This window comes from Hoplias malabaricus, chromosome 16 (genome assembly GCF_029633855.1).
Source record: "Hoplias malabaricus isolate fHopMal1 chromosome 16, fHopMal1.hap1, whole genome shotgun sequence".
Lineage (NCBI taxonomy): Eukaryota > Metazoa > Chordata > Actinopteri > Characiformes > Erythrinidae > Hoplias > Hoplias malabaricus.
In genome coordinates, this window is record NC_089815.1 from 30762746 (window position 1) to 30778237 (window position 15492).

The window sequence follows — 15492 nt, forward strand, 5'->3', positions numbered from 1 at the left end:
ATGTATGTTACAATTAGTGTTTTTCCTAATTTTATAAAAAGAACTCACCTTGAGCTGGATACAACACCATTTTCCCTAGATTTATTCCTGACAAATTGGGTTTAACGTTTTAAATGGCAACTCTCCAAACGTTTAATCACCAACAATGTAAACAATGCACTTAAAACGTACAAACATCTTTTGAAAATACTAATATTTTTACGAGTAAAGTCCAAATCTGTCATGAGTTTGTAAATAAATGTAGACATTTAAATCTTTACAATCTAGACTTTTGCATTTTAAAAGACATGTTTTTAAAAGCTTTAGGCAAGTTCCCTCGTGGCTCTGTCCCAAACGGCTCCATATTTTACAAGCGACAATGTGCCTTCAAAAGGGGCTAATGAAGTATGCACAGCAACACGTGGACTACACTCTATAATTATAGAACTGTAAAGTGCCCCCGTGTGGTCAGTAGAGCTGAGAGAATTGATAATAAGTGTAGAATATGAGTATGAGCGACTTCTCTGACGCAGTATTTTGACTTGATTTCAGGACTCACCCCTGTGCACTACGTAGGGAGCGACGAGAGATTTAGAACACACCCGCCTGTGTACTACGAGTGCGACATTACGTACCGATTTACGGCAGCGTGGGGGACACAGAAACACAAGTGCAAAAGTCCGAGGCAGCAGAAGATTATTGGATTAAACCGTTTTTTTCTGAATATTAAGCTAATATTAATGCTTCAGGGCGCGGGGAGCAAAGCACCAGAGCGGGGAAGATGGTAGGAAGCCTTCAACGGTCATTAATTTTCATCGTTTCTAGCTTTTTCACCAGCTTTTCTATATGAATTACCCCGTTCCACCTTAAATTCTGCACCAGTTACATTAGAACACGAGTCATTATAACAATCTAACACACACACAGACTGAGGCTTTTAGCTTAAAGGCTTTTCTATGTGGTTAAAACACTCCGTGCTCACTGTTAATGCGTTTAAAGGGCCAGTATCGTGGTTAAATTCAGTCTCCTTGTTTCTTTTTGTAGTCACACATTGATTACTGTATGTAAGCACTGTTAAAGGTGCAGTACGCAAATTCTCCAGAGTGCCCGTGTGTGGTTTTGTAGTTCAGTTACATAGCCACCAGATGTCGCTGATTCTGATACAAGACAATGAACGAGTGCAGTAGTTAAAACGACCTCTGGTGGCCAAGCAAGCGAACCACGACAATTCCCTTTCACACATGCACAGTAACAAAGAAAATTTTTGAACGTAACCCAGAGGAGCTGTGTGTGTGTGTGTGTGTGTGAATGCAAATGACTGTAACATTTGTCCCAGACTTTACCTGGATTTTATCCTTCTAGATCCACAGTTCTCGTTCCAGGTACAGTCCAAGTGAGTGCATGTGTGAACAGAGCCGGTAATGTTCCGGAGGCACATTATGTATCTCCTGAATGCGTAAAAGAGTGCAGAACATTTCTGGGTGTGAAAATGCATTGAAACTAAAAAGCTCAGGCACTGGAGAATGTCCAGACCTTGTACTCTGAATTTTACATCTCAAATCTGAAGCCCTTTAGCCCCGCCCACTCAGCCTGAATTGTTTTTTTTTTAAGTGCTACAGCCAATCAGAGCAGAGGTCATTTCCATCAATCAGCCACCAGCACATAAATATCAACCTGTTTGAATCTAAGGGGTAAAGAGCAGGAGCTGTGTTCTCTGGAGTTGAGGCAGCTCCATCCATTAAGTGTGGGATGGGTTAGAGTGGCGTATACGATCCAGATCTAATCACTGACTGCCATCAGATCCTAACAACAATGTTTTTAAACCTTCTACTGTGAAGTCTTCCCAGACGGGTAGAGACAGACACTGCAGCTGCAGGAGAACAAACCTCAGATTATTACCCTCGAAAAACACTGGTGTCCACAGACTTTTGGCCATGTCAGGATTTGAACCGGGAGAAAATAAACAGCTGAAGGTGCAACAGAAATAAGACACAATACATAATAACAATGGATGTTTATTCATATACATTTTTAAAGGTGTAATATGGGACAGACGCACGGTGGACGCTGCTCAGCGCATCTTTACGATCAGCTACTGTCCACATTTATTCACTTAAAGGAACACTGTGTAATATTTCTACCATAAAATTACCGCTTCAAACTCATTGTGAAACATCACTGACCGGTCATAAAGAGAACAGAGCCTCTGTTGTTGCGACTCTGAGCTCAGCACCACAGAAACGGCACTGTGTAACTTTTGTAGCGGGGTAGGAAAACACACCCCTCCCTCTTCCCTCCCATTGGTTTCAGTGCAGTGCTGTAAAGAGTGAATTACACTAGGGGAAGCCTACTGTTCCTTTAAACACTGTATTTAATGATGTACTGTTTTTGAAAAGTCTGCGTTTCCTTTTATTCCTCTTTAAAAGCCAGAGGTTCGACCTGAAATCCTGGGTGTGTAAACGCTCTTCGGGCGGACCCCCGTCAAACGAGGCGATCTACGTTTCCCATGACTGCGACAGGCCCTGTCCTGTGTGTTTGGGTGAATTATGTTAATTTCCTCTCCATCAAAGAGCCGCTGTAATCAGGCCGTATTGTTTGTGTGTGTTTTCCAGGCGAGCACGGCCGTGGCAGTGGGTCTGGCTTTAGCAGCAGCAGGATTCGCAGGTTTGGAGGCATTAAAGATACTTAAATTAAACCTGATAAAACCTTTACTCTCACCGCGTGGTGTTTGTCCTGTAACCCACCGTCAGTGTGTGTGTGTGTGACTCTCACCCTCAGGACGCTACGCCATGCAGGCCATGAAGCAAATGGAGCCTCAAGTGAAACTAGCTCTCCAGGCTTTTCCTAAATCTGTAAGTGATATTGGTGTCCATTAAATGTGTTGTGTAGACTTTAGAGGGGTGTGATACCCCTTTCGTTTAAGACCTGATACACTAAGAGCACTCTGTCCAAACGTGAACGTAGCTGCTTTAACGCTGCCCAGTAGTGGACACTGCCTTTCATGTGGAACAGTGGAACCGTGTTCTCTGGAGTGACAGAGCTCCACTCTGTAACACACTGATGAGATGGAGTGCTCCAAATCTAATCATCCATCAGCAGCTGCCGTCTAAAGCCCAACTCTCTCTGAGGAGTAGACTGTGTTACAGCAGAGAAGAAGATCACACTCCGCATTAACACCTTTCTCCTCAAAAGAAATGGTGTCCACAAACTTTCGGCCACGTGAATCATTTTAAAGGTGCTGTGTTTCAGGCGTTTGGGGGCGGGTACTACAGAGGAGGGTTTGAACCAAAGATGACGAAGAGAGAAGCTGCTCTTATTCTTGGAGTCAGGTATCTATCGCTCTCTCTGTCTCTCTCTCTCTCTCTCTCTCTCTCTGAAGTGTGTGAATGTTGACATCTCTTTCTCTCCTCCAGCCCCACTGCCAACAAAAACAAGATTAGAGAAGCACACAGAAAACTTATGGTTTTAAATCATCCAGATCGAGGTAGGAATGAGAGTCTAATACACCACTGCACTTTACTCTGAGTGAATGTAAGTGACACATTCTTTACAGACAACACTCCTGTGTGACCTCTGGAGAAGATCACTTTCACCAATCGGCCGTAACGTTATGACCGCTCCTCTCAGTTCCACAGTCTGTGTAGATGTGTGTAGCTCAGTGTTTTGACTAAACTGGGGGTGTACAGTGTGTGAAGAGTGTCTGGAGGTGTCTGTAAATCCCCTAGTCTCGTGTTGCCAGGTGCCTTTTGCCACGTGAGGTCGCCCAGAACAACCAACTACTGCATGAAAATTAATCTGACTGACACTCAAGTCCCAAGCCTGCTATTCTGGCCTGACATGTAGGGGGCAGTGTTTATGATTCACGCTACACAGGAGTGTGTACATGAGGATGTACAGAGAGCCAGTCAGAATGCAACTGGCAGAACCTTGACAGTAAGATCAGATTAGTCACTGAATGTCTTAGACTCGCTGCTGGATGGTGAGTGGAGCGTCTGTGTCCGAGACTAAACCACCCAGGGGGACGCTGAGAACCACAACGGGTTCCTTCCTAGCGGAGTTCAAAGCATCCTTTTTGGGGACCTTTATTTTCAAAGCAATAAAAATTTCAAATCCCATAGAAAATAAAGTTTCTACAATTGGACCACAATAAATCCTTGTTTTAAACATGAACTGAAACAACTGAGGAACACGTGTGTTTCCTGTTCCGCAGGTGGATCGCCGTACATCGCAGCGAAAATCAACCAGGCTAAAGATTTAATGGAAGGACAAGTCAAGAAATAGTTTCACACACACACCTCTGTGATCCGTGATCATTAAAGTCATTTACTGTATCTGACGTTGTTTGTTTGTCATTATTTTTTCTCCCAGTTCCTCGGCCCTGACGACGATAAATGACTGGAAAGTGTCTGGAAGATCAAAAGTTTATTCAAGAACTATCTGCATACAAAACATATTGCACATCAAACAACCAGAATGATCATTTTATTAAAAAAAAGAAAGAAATTAAGGACTCACAAACGTAGTTTACAGAACAGAAAATCTGGAAGTTGATCGTTCAGTAGTCCAAATCGTCACCTGCGTGCAAATACGTTCAGGCAGCCAGTTTAGTGTTAAAAGAATAACTGCTTTTTTTTTTTTTTTTGTCTTTTAAATACTGTACACTGGAAATAAATAACCCAGAACAAGGCTCCTTTTTGCTGAACAGTCGCTGTCGTCGTCGGTACGGAACCTACTCAATCGGAGTGTTTTTCAGACACTTAAAAATCGACAAACGGACCGATTTCCAGGAGAACATTATTCTAAAAAGGGACAGAAGTTACAATTCAGTGCAAAAAAAAAAAAAAAACCAAACTCCTGCATTTTTCCTAAATTCCATCCCCTCTTCATCGTATGAAGTGGTTGCATATTAAAACAAAAAGCAGCTAACTCTCCTCATGAGCGTTTCAGAGAATCTGGGATCTTCCCCAAAAACGTTTTATTTAAGTTTACTTTCCTACAGCCAGCCACTTCAACAGTGAATCTACTCTCTGAAGGCACAGCATCTGACAACGTTCTCAGTGCTTACTTTAGGTGTGGACCGAGTTTCTCGTCTCTTCAGGGCTCGTCTTTAATATTTGTTTACCGTTTATCCTATTGTCATCCCCTCCTAGCGGTTCCACGGCGAAGGATCGGAAAAGTGCAGTAGAGAATCTGGAAGTCCGTATGTCTATCTTTGGCAAGCTTGTACAAGCACTATTGTAAAAATGTAAAAGGTTGCGACTTTATGAAAGAAAACAAAAAGCAGTGAGAGAAGAGAGCCAGCTGCTTTAGGAGAGTCCGTTAAGGGTGGGCTTGACCCCCTCTGCCTGGGAGGACGTCGCTGTGGAAGCTCGTTCTGCTCTTTCCTGCTCGTCTCCTTTGGCGCTGGGTCCGTTGCTCACGACCTTCGAGACACTGTGCTCAGATATACTCTCCACCTGAGCCTAGAGAGACAGACAGAGAGAGGTTAAACGTGTGGATATAGTTCTGAATGTATTTTGTGGTACAGTTCATGTCCTCCTCATATACAGTGACCTCACTCATTAGAACTGATCCCAGTTTCGTAAGTTATCAGGCTAATTCCTGGGAAACGTGTTAATAACGTTTAAATTAAAAGTGCCTTCAGTCTGGTTGTGAATCTTTCTAAACTCACATCTCTGTCTGCGTCCTGAGACGACACCAGGTTTGATCCTATTTAGAACTACAAAGCAAAGCTATGACCTACCAGATCTTTTTTATTCTTCTTCAGGTCTCTCGGTGTTCTCTGCCTGCTCTGAGATTCAGCTCGTGATATGTAATCAGCCACAGTCACTGCCAAGAAAATTCAAAATCCCTCTTTAAAACCTAAGCTCCAGTCATGACACGCTGTAAAAAACAGGCAAATTAGCCCCACCCCCAGTTCTGTTAACATTAATGAGTGAGACAGGCACAAGGCTGCAGTCTCTTCACACGTGGGTAAAGCTAGGCTCTCCATCTCCATAATAACAGCGATTAAAATGGTTAGTTTGATTGTTAATCTGAACGTAAAGCTCACATCATGAGCCCGTCACTCAACCACTTTATTGATCACAGTCAGATCATGCCCTGGTCATCAATACAAAGGTGTTAGCATTCTGCTTTTGACTCTGAGGTGCAGGTGTAATGTGATTTTTCCGGTGTCTACTCAACCACCTCAAACTGAGCCCCTGGAAAAAGGTTCTTCTACTTTCACAAACTGGAAAGTGCCATGGTTTGCCTGTTTCATGAGGTATCCTAGTTATTGGTTAGAGGTCACTCCAAACACACTAGGCCATGCATGTGAATACGTCTGGTTTCCTCCCGGTACCTGGCTGCCTCTCCTCTGGAGGACGATAGCGACGGCGGCGGCTACGATTACGATGTTGTTGTTTGGCTTCAGATTCATCTACAATGGAGAGGTTTTTCTCTCAGAGGTAATCTACACAGAGCTACACAGCTGCAGGACAACACCGTTTTCACTCCAGTGCATTTGGAGTAAAAGGATGACTGCGGTTTACACAGCCATGAGTCTCCAGTCTAAAGCTCTCTGAATAAAGTCACAGCTTATAGACAACATACAAATGTGAAATCAGTATCTAAAAATATCCATTATTCTTCATACGGTGCTACAAGTCTGTCTAGAACTCGCCATAATGTTGTGTAATACCTCAGGCCTATTCACACCGAGTACGGCTTTTAACGGCGGAACTGTCACACTACGTCCAACACTTTTTTTTTTGTCTCAGCGCTTTGAAGTCACAGGAAGAAGAATGGGTTCCTGGAGTTAGAGCGATGATGAATTTATCATTTTACTTTAAACACCACACACTTAATTCCCCCAGTCTCCAGAAAAACACAGGAGTTCAGCGGTGTTTCCGAAGGTCACTGGGGGAGATTGAGTGTGTTGTTCCTCTCAGTAAAAGGGATTATATTTTCATTTTTATAGTTGACCTGTTGCTTGTTTCACTACAAACAAGACGAGCTGTTAAGCTGCCGTCTTCCTGCTCGTTTGTTTGGTCTGTAACCATGACAACTTTGCTCTGATTGGCCGTCTGATTTTAACGCAGCAGTAAAATAAATAGAACAGGTTCTAATTCACAATCGTCAGGGTCCATCAGTTTCAGACTCAGAAAGACACCGTTAATGTACACACGATGTGTTTTCGAAACTCAACGTGACTCAGTGTGAAAAGGCCTTTATAGGGCTTTTAGATTAATATCAAGTACTATTCTAAAAACAGCCACGTAAAAATCTGTACAGTACACAGCCCCAAAAACTGCAGACTACTAGAGCTGAGAGTCTAAACTCAGTATCTTTCTGATCTGAATTGTTTGTGCGTGCTTCTTTTAAAATCCAGTTATTTAGAATTATTTCTAAGATGTTATTAGCATAAGCAGTTCTGCCTAGTAACACCTCATTACTGGTTGAAGTAATAGGAAAAGGACTTGGTATAGATTTTTAGTTACAATTCCCTGTTCTGTTCGATAACATCATCATAGTCTCTTACATTTACTGCTCATACTTTAACACAAAATTAATTCCTAAAAATGGAAAAACAAGCGACAATCTAAACACTCTCTCTGCCATTTTAAAATGATCTTGGGAAACCGGTTCCTGAAAATTAGACCTAAATCTCTAGTGATTAAGGACATTTTAGGTCCTCATCTAAAACCAACGTAGTGTATTCTCAGCGGCATAAAAGCCAAACCTGACTTACCAAGGCCGTTTTCGCTGACCGAGGCGTTATCCGACTCACTCATCCCATCAATCAGTGTGGCGTCCTCATCCGTGCGGCGGCGGCGTGAGCGACGGCGGCGGCTTGTGTTGATCTGAGACTCGCTGGCGTCCGTGTCGGCGGTCTGGTCGGTCTCCGTGTTGTCCAGAAGACTGTACGGGTTGCGGTCGGGATCGTTCAGAACTGCACAACAGTAATAATTTGAACATTAAAACCATAAATGACTGTAATTTTAGAAACCTGTACAAAGGTAAAACTTCAGTGTTCAGTAACAGCTGCATGCCGTCACAGAGCGCCAATAAAAGCAAACGTCCAAAACCATTTCAACTCGCTGTTGGCACCTACCTGAGCTCATGGTGCTGGACGCTCCTCTCCCCGCTCCACGCCCTCTGCCACCTGGTCCCCCACGACCTCTGGCCCCAGTGGGTCTCCTGCGACTGTCTCTCTGAGGTCGTACACCTCTCTCAGGTTCCTCCCCTGCCAAAGACCAGTCACTCAGCTCTTCCTTCCGCTCGGAATCCGTCTCAGAGGCGTACGAGTGCTCCGAGTTCGTTCCTAAACACACAGACATGAACGTGAGATTATTTCACTGTGTTACTGCCCATTGTTTTGACTTCTAGCCTGTTTACAGTTGTGAACTTGCATTTATTCAGCTTCAATTCACTTAGAAATTTTACTGGAGCCTTTCCTCTGATGTGAGTCAGGCTTTAAGATCTAAACAGGGTCACCATAACCTGAAGTGTAGTTGTTGCCCCTGCGTCCTCGGCCCCTCCCGGTGTACGAGCGGCTGGAGTGCAGGGCAGCGTTGGAGGCACTCTCATCCGTGTTGTAGCCCTTGTCTTTTTCTGCTGGACGTCCGGGTACAGGTCGGTAACCGAGTCCAATCTGCCGCAGCTGTTCGTCAATCTGCAGCCTCTCCATCCTCAGCTGCTCCACCTCCTGCGAAGACAACAAACCTTAAATAAACCTGACCCTAGACCTGCTCCAGATACAGCAGTGGCAACAGGTGCTACTGTATCTGCTAGGTATTCAATGTATATGACCCACCAATTAGCACTGTACATGTCTAAATCACAAACTAAAGCACATAGAAAACAGTGGCGTGTCCAGAGTCTGGCCCTTAGGGTCCAAAGGAAATTGGTCTGTAGCTTCTGCCTTAAAGGCGACTACACTGAATGTGATTTGATTTATTGAAATAAGCCAATTCTAACATTTATAGCCGAGTATGTCATTTATTTCTAATTGTTGAGTTTTATGCTTCCATTAGCTTTAAAAATGACATCTTTATCAATGAAACATGGCCTTGGCTGATTGAATACATTATGATAATATTCAGCGGAGTTATGGCCTTTACTTTATCTCAAGGTGCGCGATGCAAAAGCTGGAGCCAAATCAGCGTTTAAAAAGGAACCCTACTACAGCTCTCATTGCTTACATTCAGATAAGAAATGTGGTACTCCAGAAGAACCTGGACGTTCCCGATACTCTCCTTTGTGCCGACAAAAGTAAAGGGGACCATTCCCTGTTAGGAGATTAACAAAATATTACAAACCAGTGAATAAATGCATATGATTAAATTTATCTATAAAGTAAACGGGTTACAAACACCACAAAGATCTTACTTCTTGTCTGGGAAGCTTGTTGTCATTGTCACCTTCGATTCGTACCCGAACAACACCAGATTTGTCCACGATCTCCTGAATGACCTTACCATTCTTGCCAATTACCTTGCCTGCAGAGAACAGAAAAGATTACAGGGAAGTCCATTCAGAACCATTTTACAAGCTCTTCCCGTACACAATAAAAGAACAATGCCTACCAACTAAGTTTCGAGGAATTTGTACAGAGTCCTCCAGAAACTCCAAGTAGTTCCGTGCCTTCTGGACTGCCTCTTCAGTCTGGAATGATATAAAAAGGAAAAGAAATTGGGTTCCAATTTGAGACGCAAAGACTTAATAATAATTTTGAAGAACATAACAGTTCCAAATGAGGGACAGAGTCACAGGTTACGAAAATAACGTACAGATCAAGTGCATCACATAGTGGGAGAGCAACTTTCTCTGCAACTTTATAATTGGTTTTACAAAATCAATTATATCAATGGAGCATCATGTCCCAGAAATCCTGTAACCTAGAAATGACGGGCAAGCAGCATCATTGTAAAGATCAGATGGACTCGATTCGGCCCTGTCCCCATGGTTTTCTCACCTCTCCATAAATCCTGAAGGTACCGCTTTCCTCATCTAGCTCGATGGCCGTGACGCCGGGCACTTTCCTGGCCTGCTGGATGTTACTGCCGTGGCTCCCGATAGCGAGGCCCATGAGGTCCTCCCTCACCGTGAACTCCTCTTGGAAGGCTGAGGCCAGCTGCTTTGTGTTCTGGGCGTCAGAAATGTGTGTGGGGGAAATAAGAATAGTACAGGAAGCCTTTAAAACCTGGAACCAACTAAAAACCAAGGACATTTAATATTACCCTTGCCCTGTCTTACAACAAACACTGCCTTCTGTATTTAGGAAGATCATTGCTTTTGAGTCAAAGTCAAGAACCATCTATATTCGGAAGACAACGTCAATATGATTAAGTAAGAGATAGAGTCATATGTACACACCCAGTTGTGTAAAATAAATAGTAGGCATGTAACAAAACAGATCACACAGGGAACACAGGAAAAATGCTAGTGATATAATTTCAAATGATTACGAAAGACGTTACCTCTAACTGTTTTGTGGCTTCCTCGTTCCTGAACATGAGCATGAGCTTGGTGCGGATGCTTCTTAAGTGCATATCACTCAGGAGGCCAACCTTCTTCACCGTGGATTCGTTTACAGTCTATTACAGGCAACACAAAAAAGGTCATTACAATGTTCACATTCCACAACATTCAGATAAACTACAGGCAGGGTTTAGGACAGCTTTCAGTAACTCTTTCAACACACTGGGTTTAGAAAGAGGAGCAACATGAAAATCACAACAGAGTGCTCTGTGAATGCTGACTGCATTAGTAACAGTGTAAACTGGTTTTGCCGACAAGGGAGTATTTGGTATCGTTGAGATTAGTAGTGTTTATTTAATTAAAAGCAGGGACTCACCAGTACGACCAGCTGGCTCGTCTCTGGACTGTAAAATATCCGACTTGCCTCAACAGCCTTCTTGAAGTCCTTATGTGCTTGTTCATTCCCACATCTGAGAGAGAGAGAGAGAGAGAGAGAGAGAGAGAGAGAGATTGAGACAAGTACTGCTTTATTTATCACAAAGGTAACTGCAGCATTACAGCAGCAGGAGAGAGAAGATCCACAGAGGTATATTCAACTGGTTACATTCCATTCATTTTGACGTCTTTTTTCAGTACAAAAATTGAACTGTACCAGAATTTAGAAGTTCATCTTTTGAAGGGTTTTAGCACTTGTTCTGTGCATCAGGGTCAGATGGGCAGAGCTTATAATAAGAGCTGCAGAGTGTATAATCACCTGTAACTATCTATAATTAAATATAAATATAATAATCAATCCTGAAAAATAAGTCGGAGACAGAGAGGGACATTTGCACGCGAGCGGATTTCACCTTAAGTTTGAGTTGAGGTTTACACGGTGTGAAATTGGTGAAGAAAACGTGGGACGATCAAAACACGATTTCAGTCTGACCCTGGAACAGCTCCAGCGTGTTACAGACAACACAATGCTATTTAACCATTCCCAGTTTTTATAAATATTTACACGAAAAGACTGAGAACATCTCTTTAGAATAAATTTAGGGTGAACTTCAAGTTCATTCTGTAAACACACACTGACACTGTTTGCACTTACGCAGCTCTGAGGTCGTCCGGGACAGGAACAGTGCACTTAAAGAAGGTGTTTTTTGCAACAGTCTTGTTGAGGTTAACGGGCCGGAGGCGATCGAAAGTGACGATCTCGTTGTACGTTGCGTCACACGCCGCATACTCGATCACATAGAACTGTAAGAAAGGAAAGTGAAAGTTAAACCTGCAGGCCACGGAGCGTGAGAGGAAAGGAAACCGAAAGTAGTTTCACTGCGAACTCACATCTCCCTTCATCATCCTCACTTTCGCCAGCCACCAACCACATGGCTCTTGTTCATTCGCCCTGGAAAAGACCTGAAATACACGCAGTACGATCATCAACACCTGACCAAGTACTTCACACTGGCTTCCCTTTTATCAGAAGAACAACAACAAACCCGCTGTGTGCAGCAGGGAGGGGTCAAGATGCAAAAAAATTTAAAAAAATCCTTATAACAACAACATACTAAATAAATATATAAATATACACTCTATGTAAATATTGATGGATTCAAAATGCAGATTTTTTTGCTCCTAAACGTGAGTGATTCTATGAATGAGGGATTTAAATCTAATAACTGCCACATTTGATAAAATAGACCAACATACAATAAACTTTTAATAATCTGAGAATATTTCTAGTTTCTACATCTCTGCTTTTACGAAACATCCAACAGGCAACTGCCCTCGCTCTGAAAGTGCTGATGGCACTCAATGTGCTCAAAATAAGATCATGAGGTATTGTTTACCTTCACTTATTTGACAAGGATGACACAGATAAACAGTTTAACAAGTAAAATGCCACCCCTGCCCTTGGTTATTTCTCTTTATAATGACAGCCTATGAACATATTCCATGGCATTAATCCTCAAAGAGCTCACCTCCACTTCTTCTCCTTCGCCAATCTCCTTTTTGCTGTCGGCGGGAGGCGGCAGACGGACGTCGCTGAAGGGGACTTGTCTTTCCGGTTGCCAACTTAAACACAAACAACAATAACATCCTTTTTAAAAGCTGTTACATTACTTTTTTGCAGAACAACAGTCATCGTAGCATTAGCCTGTACTTACTTGTTTTCAAATGAAACGGAGAGCGAGTCTTCATGAACGTCTTTGACAAAGCCCTGGAACAGGAAAAGATCGTGCTGAGTTCTACAGACAATTCATTACACACAAAAAACAACAAACACATGCCTGCAATGCTTTCTGTAACGATGATAAACGGCTTCTGTCATTCTCGGCACGTTTTGGACACCTGCTGAATAACTACTTCCATATAAAAAGATATGAAAGGACCTAATAACCATAAATACATAAAAGACACAGGGACAAAGTACACCTTGTGACTCTAGCGGTCAGCACTGACCTGGTCTCCTGTTAACACAGGGATTCTCAAACTAGAGGGCAGTGAAACTTCATGGGTGGCTTGATTTAGTGAGGTTACCTTCTGATGTGAAGTGATAAGTTCTGGATCACAAACACCACTCAATTAAACAGGTGGTGTCTGCAAACTTTTGGACAATGTATACTGGCTCAGCTTTTATAAAATACATAGTTAACAAACGCCCATAAACACAACAGCAGCTCACAGGCACATACTTCAATTAAACAAGTACTACGTGTAGCTTTAGGTTTCAGTTTTGTTATCCTTCAGCTCTCGACTGCTGTTAATGTTCCCAGAAACGAAAGCGCTGACAAAGAACTAAAAGCTGAATACATAACCACACAATACATTTCTTTAAACGTAACTGGGGGACGAGAGACATTAGGCAACAATGAGTTTGCCTCACAATAAGATTAGCATGTCACAGCCCTCTTATACAAATGAAAACAACGTAAATAAGAGTTCCCGGTCCTGTGTGAGAAAGGCAGCCTTTTAATCAGAGCCCTGTTTCTCTTCAGAGGAAAGTATTTGTGAAACTCAGAGTCACTATCTCTAACACAGCAACTCAAAAATAGAAGTGGCTTCACAAATATCTATCTGCTGCAGCTGATGACAGCTTGTGATCCAAAGTGAACAGCTGCTATGCAGTGAGCCAGTGAGACATGCATGGGATAACTTTAGGATGATGGGGGGGACGGAATAATAGCTTTAGCAGATTTTTTACAGCCTTGTCTACCACATAGAGTCTAAAATAAACCAGAGATGTACTGTACCTGTGCAGAAAAGCCAAGAGAGTTGTTTTAAATCTGGTATCTTAGTAATGCGCGTTTCTGCGTTTATAAATAATACTACACATTTATAACGTGTACGAAACAGAAGTACCATTAATGCCTTATACATCGAAAAAAACGCAATGTCTCTGTACGGTGTTTGGTTCCAGATTCTTCAACTTCCCCAAGGAACAAATTTCACACAGCCAACACATGTATAATGCTAGATTATACTACAAATGACGCAAAGCTTTGAAGGGGAGGTTTGAAAATGGCAAAACAAACAGGAAGACCTCTGTAAAAACACTGCTTATCGTATAATATTAAAATAATGTGTTTCAAATGATAGCATAGAAGAACCATTACAGTTCCCTAAATGCCATGTTTTGCTATAACTGAGAGTATTTTGAAACACTGTAAACAACTGTAGATGTGCTTTTATATTTCATGGAGGTCCTTACATTTTTAAAATGCTTAATGATTCTCGTGTCTCATTTACAAACATGGTCTCTAAATGGGGGAAAAAAAAACACCAACTGAAATGTTTTTCGCTAGCCAAGAATAATAATTTACCACCTTAAACCTGAACACATTTTGCCTTGTGTAGTTTCCTAATAATAACAACAACAAGGAGACATTGGAAATATATTGTAGCTACGAAATGTTCAAAATAAGCGTCTTCCGTAAATTAGGCAAATTATCTGAAAAAACCCTTAAAATGTGGATTTAAAGCTTTGATCAATCTCTGTTTAACTGTAAAGCCTCGCAAAGTGAAAATATCACTCCGTCTCCATATTCCCAAGCTTTCTTTTTTGAGTTCTCCGTTCCACCTTAAAAAGTGCATTCACTGCGATAGCATTTAAGGTAGAACGGAATAATTCGAACAAGAAAGCTGGTGAATATGAAACCAACTTCCATTTCCGTTTTATTTGTGGTGATTTAGAAACTGTTAAAGATATTAAACTTTAAAAGCGACATACGTTAATGCAGAACAGTCCAGCAAGTAATGTAGACTTATTTTGATGTGTATGGTCTACTTTAGTTCTTTTTAAAAAACGCACAGAGCATTAGCTTAGCGAAGGTAGCGTCGGGTGAAGCCGCAAACAACGCCGAAATAACAGCAATAAACGCCAACATTTCTTTCAAACCCGGGTCGGATTACAATCGCACGGTTTTTAACAACAAATCACCCCCGGAACTGTGTAATAACAATCATGTAAAAGTGGTATTTTACCTTGTAAAAAGCTCCATTGGAGCCACGAACCTCCACCGTCAGCTCCTCCATGTTCAGCACGCAGGGGCTGGTGGGTAAAACTTCTAGAACTCTTCCCTCAAGCCTAGTGCTTCAAAATAGGAGGGTTTTTAAGCTTACTCCGTAAATTACGCTTTAAAATGTTTTATGTGTGTCGTTATCAGTCCGAAATAACTGTATAATACATAAAAACTACTCAAATCCTAATATTTGTCTCTGATGGCCCTTTCTGAATCAAAAAGTACACTTTTCAAGGAGTGAGCTGTCTTTATTGTCATCATTCAACAGCAATAATTATTTATTTAATTATGTATTTATTTATACTCGTGATTATTCATTTTTATGTTTCTATAAAGGTCTCACATGAGAGGAATAACAAAACTGCGTTGTTTTCTTGATGAACCAGTTTATGCTCCATAGAGAGGGCCCCTTACCAGGGGCATTAGTACAGTAGCACGAGCTGTGTTCCCAAGCCTAGGCCGCGGGCTTCCACTGTTTTTTTTTCTCAGCTGTTCTGTCACTGAAGACTGTTCAAAAAGAGAAGTGTCCTTCAAAATGTTTCTT

The 15492-nt window shown here is 42.0% G+C and overlaps 2 protein-coding genes across 3 annotated transcripts; one reads left to right on the plus strand and one right to left on the minus strand.

Annotated features, from left to right (window-relative positions):
* Positions 1–613: 613 nt before the first annotated feature.
* dnajc19 (DnaJ (Hsp40) homolog, subfamily C, member 19) lies at positions 614–4333 on the plus strand. The gene is made up of 6 exons (XM_066647363.1): positions 614–763; positions 2592–2643; positions 2758–2831; positions 3229–3308; positions 3393–3463; positions 4190–4333. The coding sequence occupies exons 1-6, from the start codon at positions 761–763 to the stop codon at positions 4258–4260; spliced, it is 351 nt and encodes a 116-aa protein (XP_066503460.1). The 5' UTR covers positions 614–760; the 3' UTR covers positions 4261–4333.
* Positions 4334–4838: 505 nt separating this feature from the next.
* Positions 4839–15048, minus strand: fxr1 (FMR1 autosomal homolog 1). Of its 2 annotated transcripts, XM_066647362.1 has the most exons (17): positions 14911–15048; positions 12594–12646; positions 12408–12501; positions 11770–11841; positions 11534–11682; positions 10820–10913; positions 10443–10559; positions 9938–10108; positions 9549–9627; positions 9352–9461; positions 9165–9251; positions 8464–8668; positions 8075–8284; positions 7712–7912; positions 6323–6400; positions 5723–5808; positions 4839–5441 (listed from the first exon to the last, which is right to left on the minus strand). In XM_066647362.1, the coding sequence occupies exons 1-17, from the start codon at positions 14959–14961 to the stop codon at positions 5286–5288; spliced, it is 2013 nt and encodes a 670-aa protein (XP_066503459.1). In that variant the 5' UTR covers positions 14962–15048; the 3' UTR covers positions 4839–5285. The 2 variants fall into 2 exon arrangements, with proteins under 2 accessions (XP_066503459.1, XP_066503458.1); XM_066647361.1 differs by lacking the exon at positions 6323–6400 and having other exon boundaries at positions 14911–15047.
* Positions 15049–15492: the final 444 nt, after the last annotated feature.

Excerpts from the sequence above, each read along its gene's own strand:
- dnajc19 (XM_066647363.1), top strand. Across the intron at positions 3,309-3,392 it reads GCTCTTATTCTTGGAGTCAG|CCCCACTGCCAACAAAAACA; the intron begins GTATCTATCGCT and ends TCTCTCCTCCAG. Across the intron at positions 3,464-4,189 it reads TTTAAATCATCCAGATCGAG|GTGGATCGCCGTACATCGCA; the intron begins GTAGGAATGAGA and ends CCTGTTCCGCAG.
- fxr1 (XM_066647362.1), bottom strand. The coding sequence starts at position 14,961 with ATGGAGGAGCTGACGGTGGAGGTTCGTGGCTCCAATGGAGCTTTTTAC. Across the intron at positions 12,502-12,593 it reads TCCGTTTCATTTGAAAACAA|TTGGCAACCGGAAAGACAAG; the intron begins GTAAGTACAGGC and ends TTTGTGTTTAAG. Across the intron at positions 6,401-7,711 it reads GGTCAGCGAAAACGGCCTTG|ATGAATCTGAAGCCAAACAA; the intron begins GTAAGTCAGGTT and ends TCTCCATTGTAG.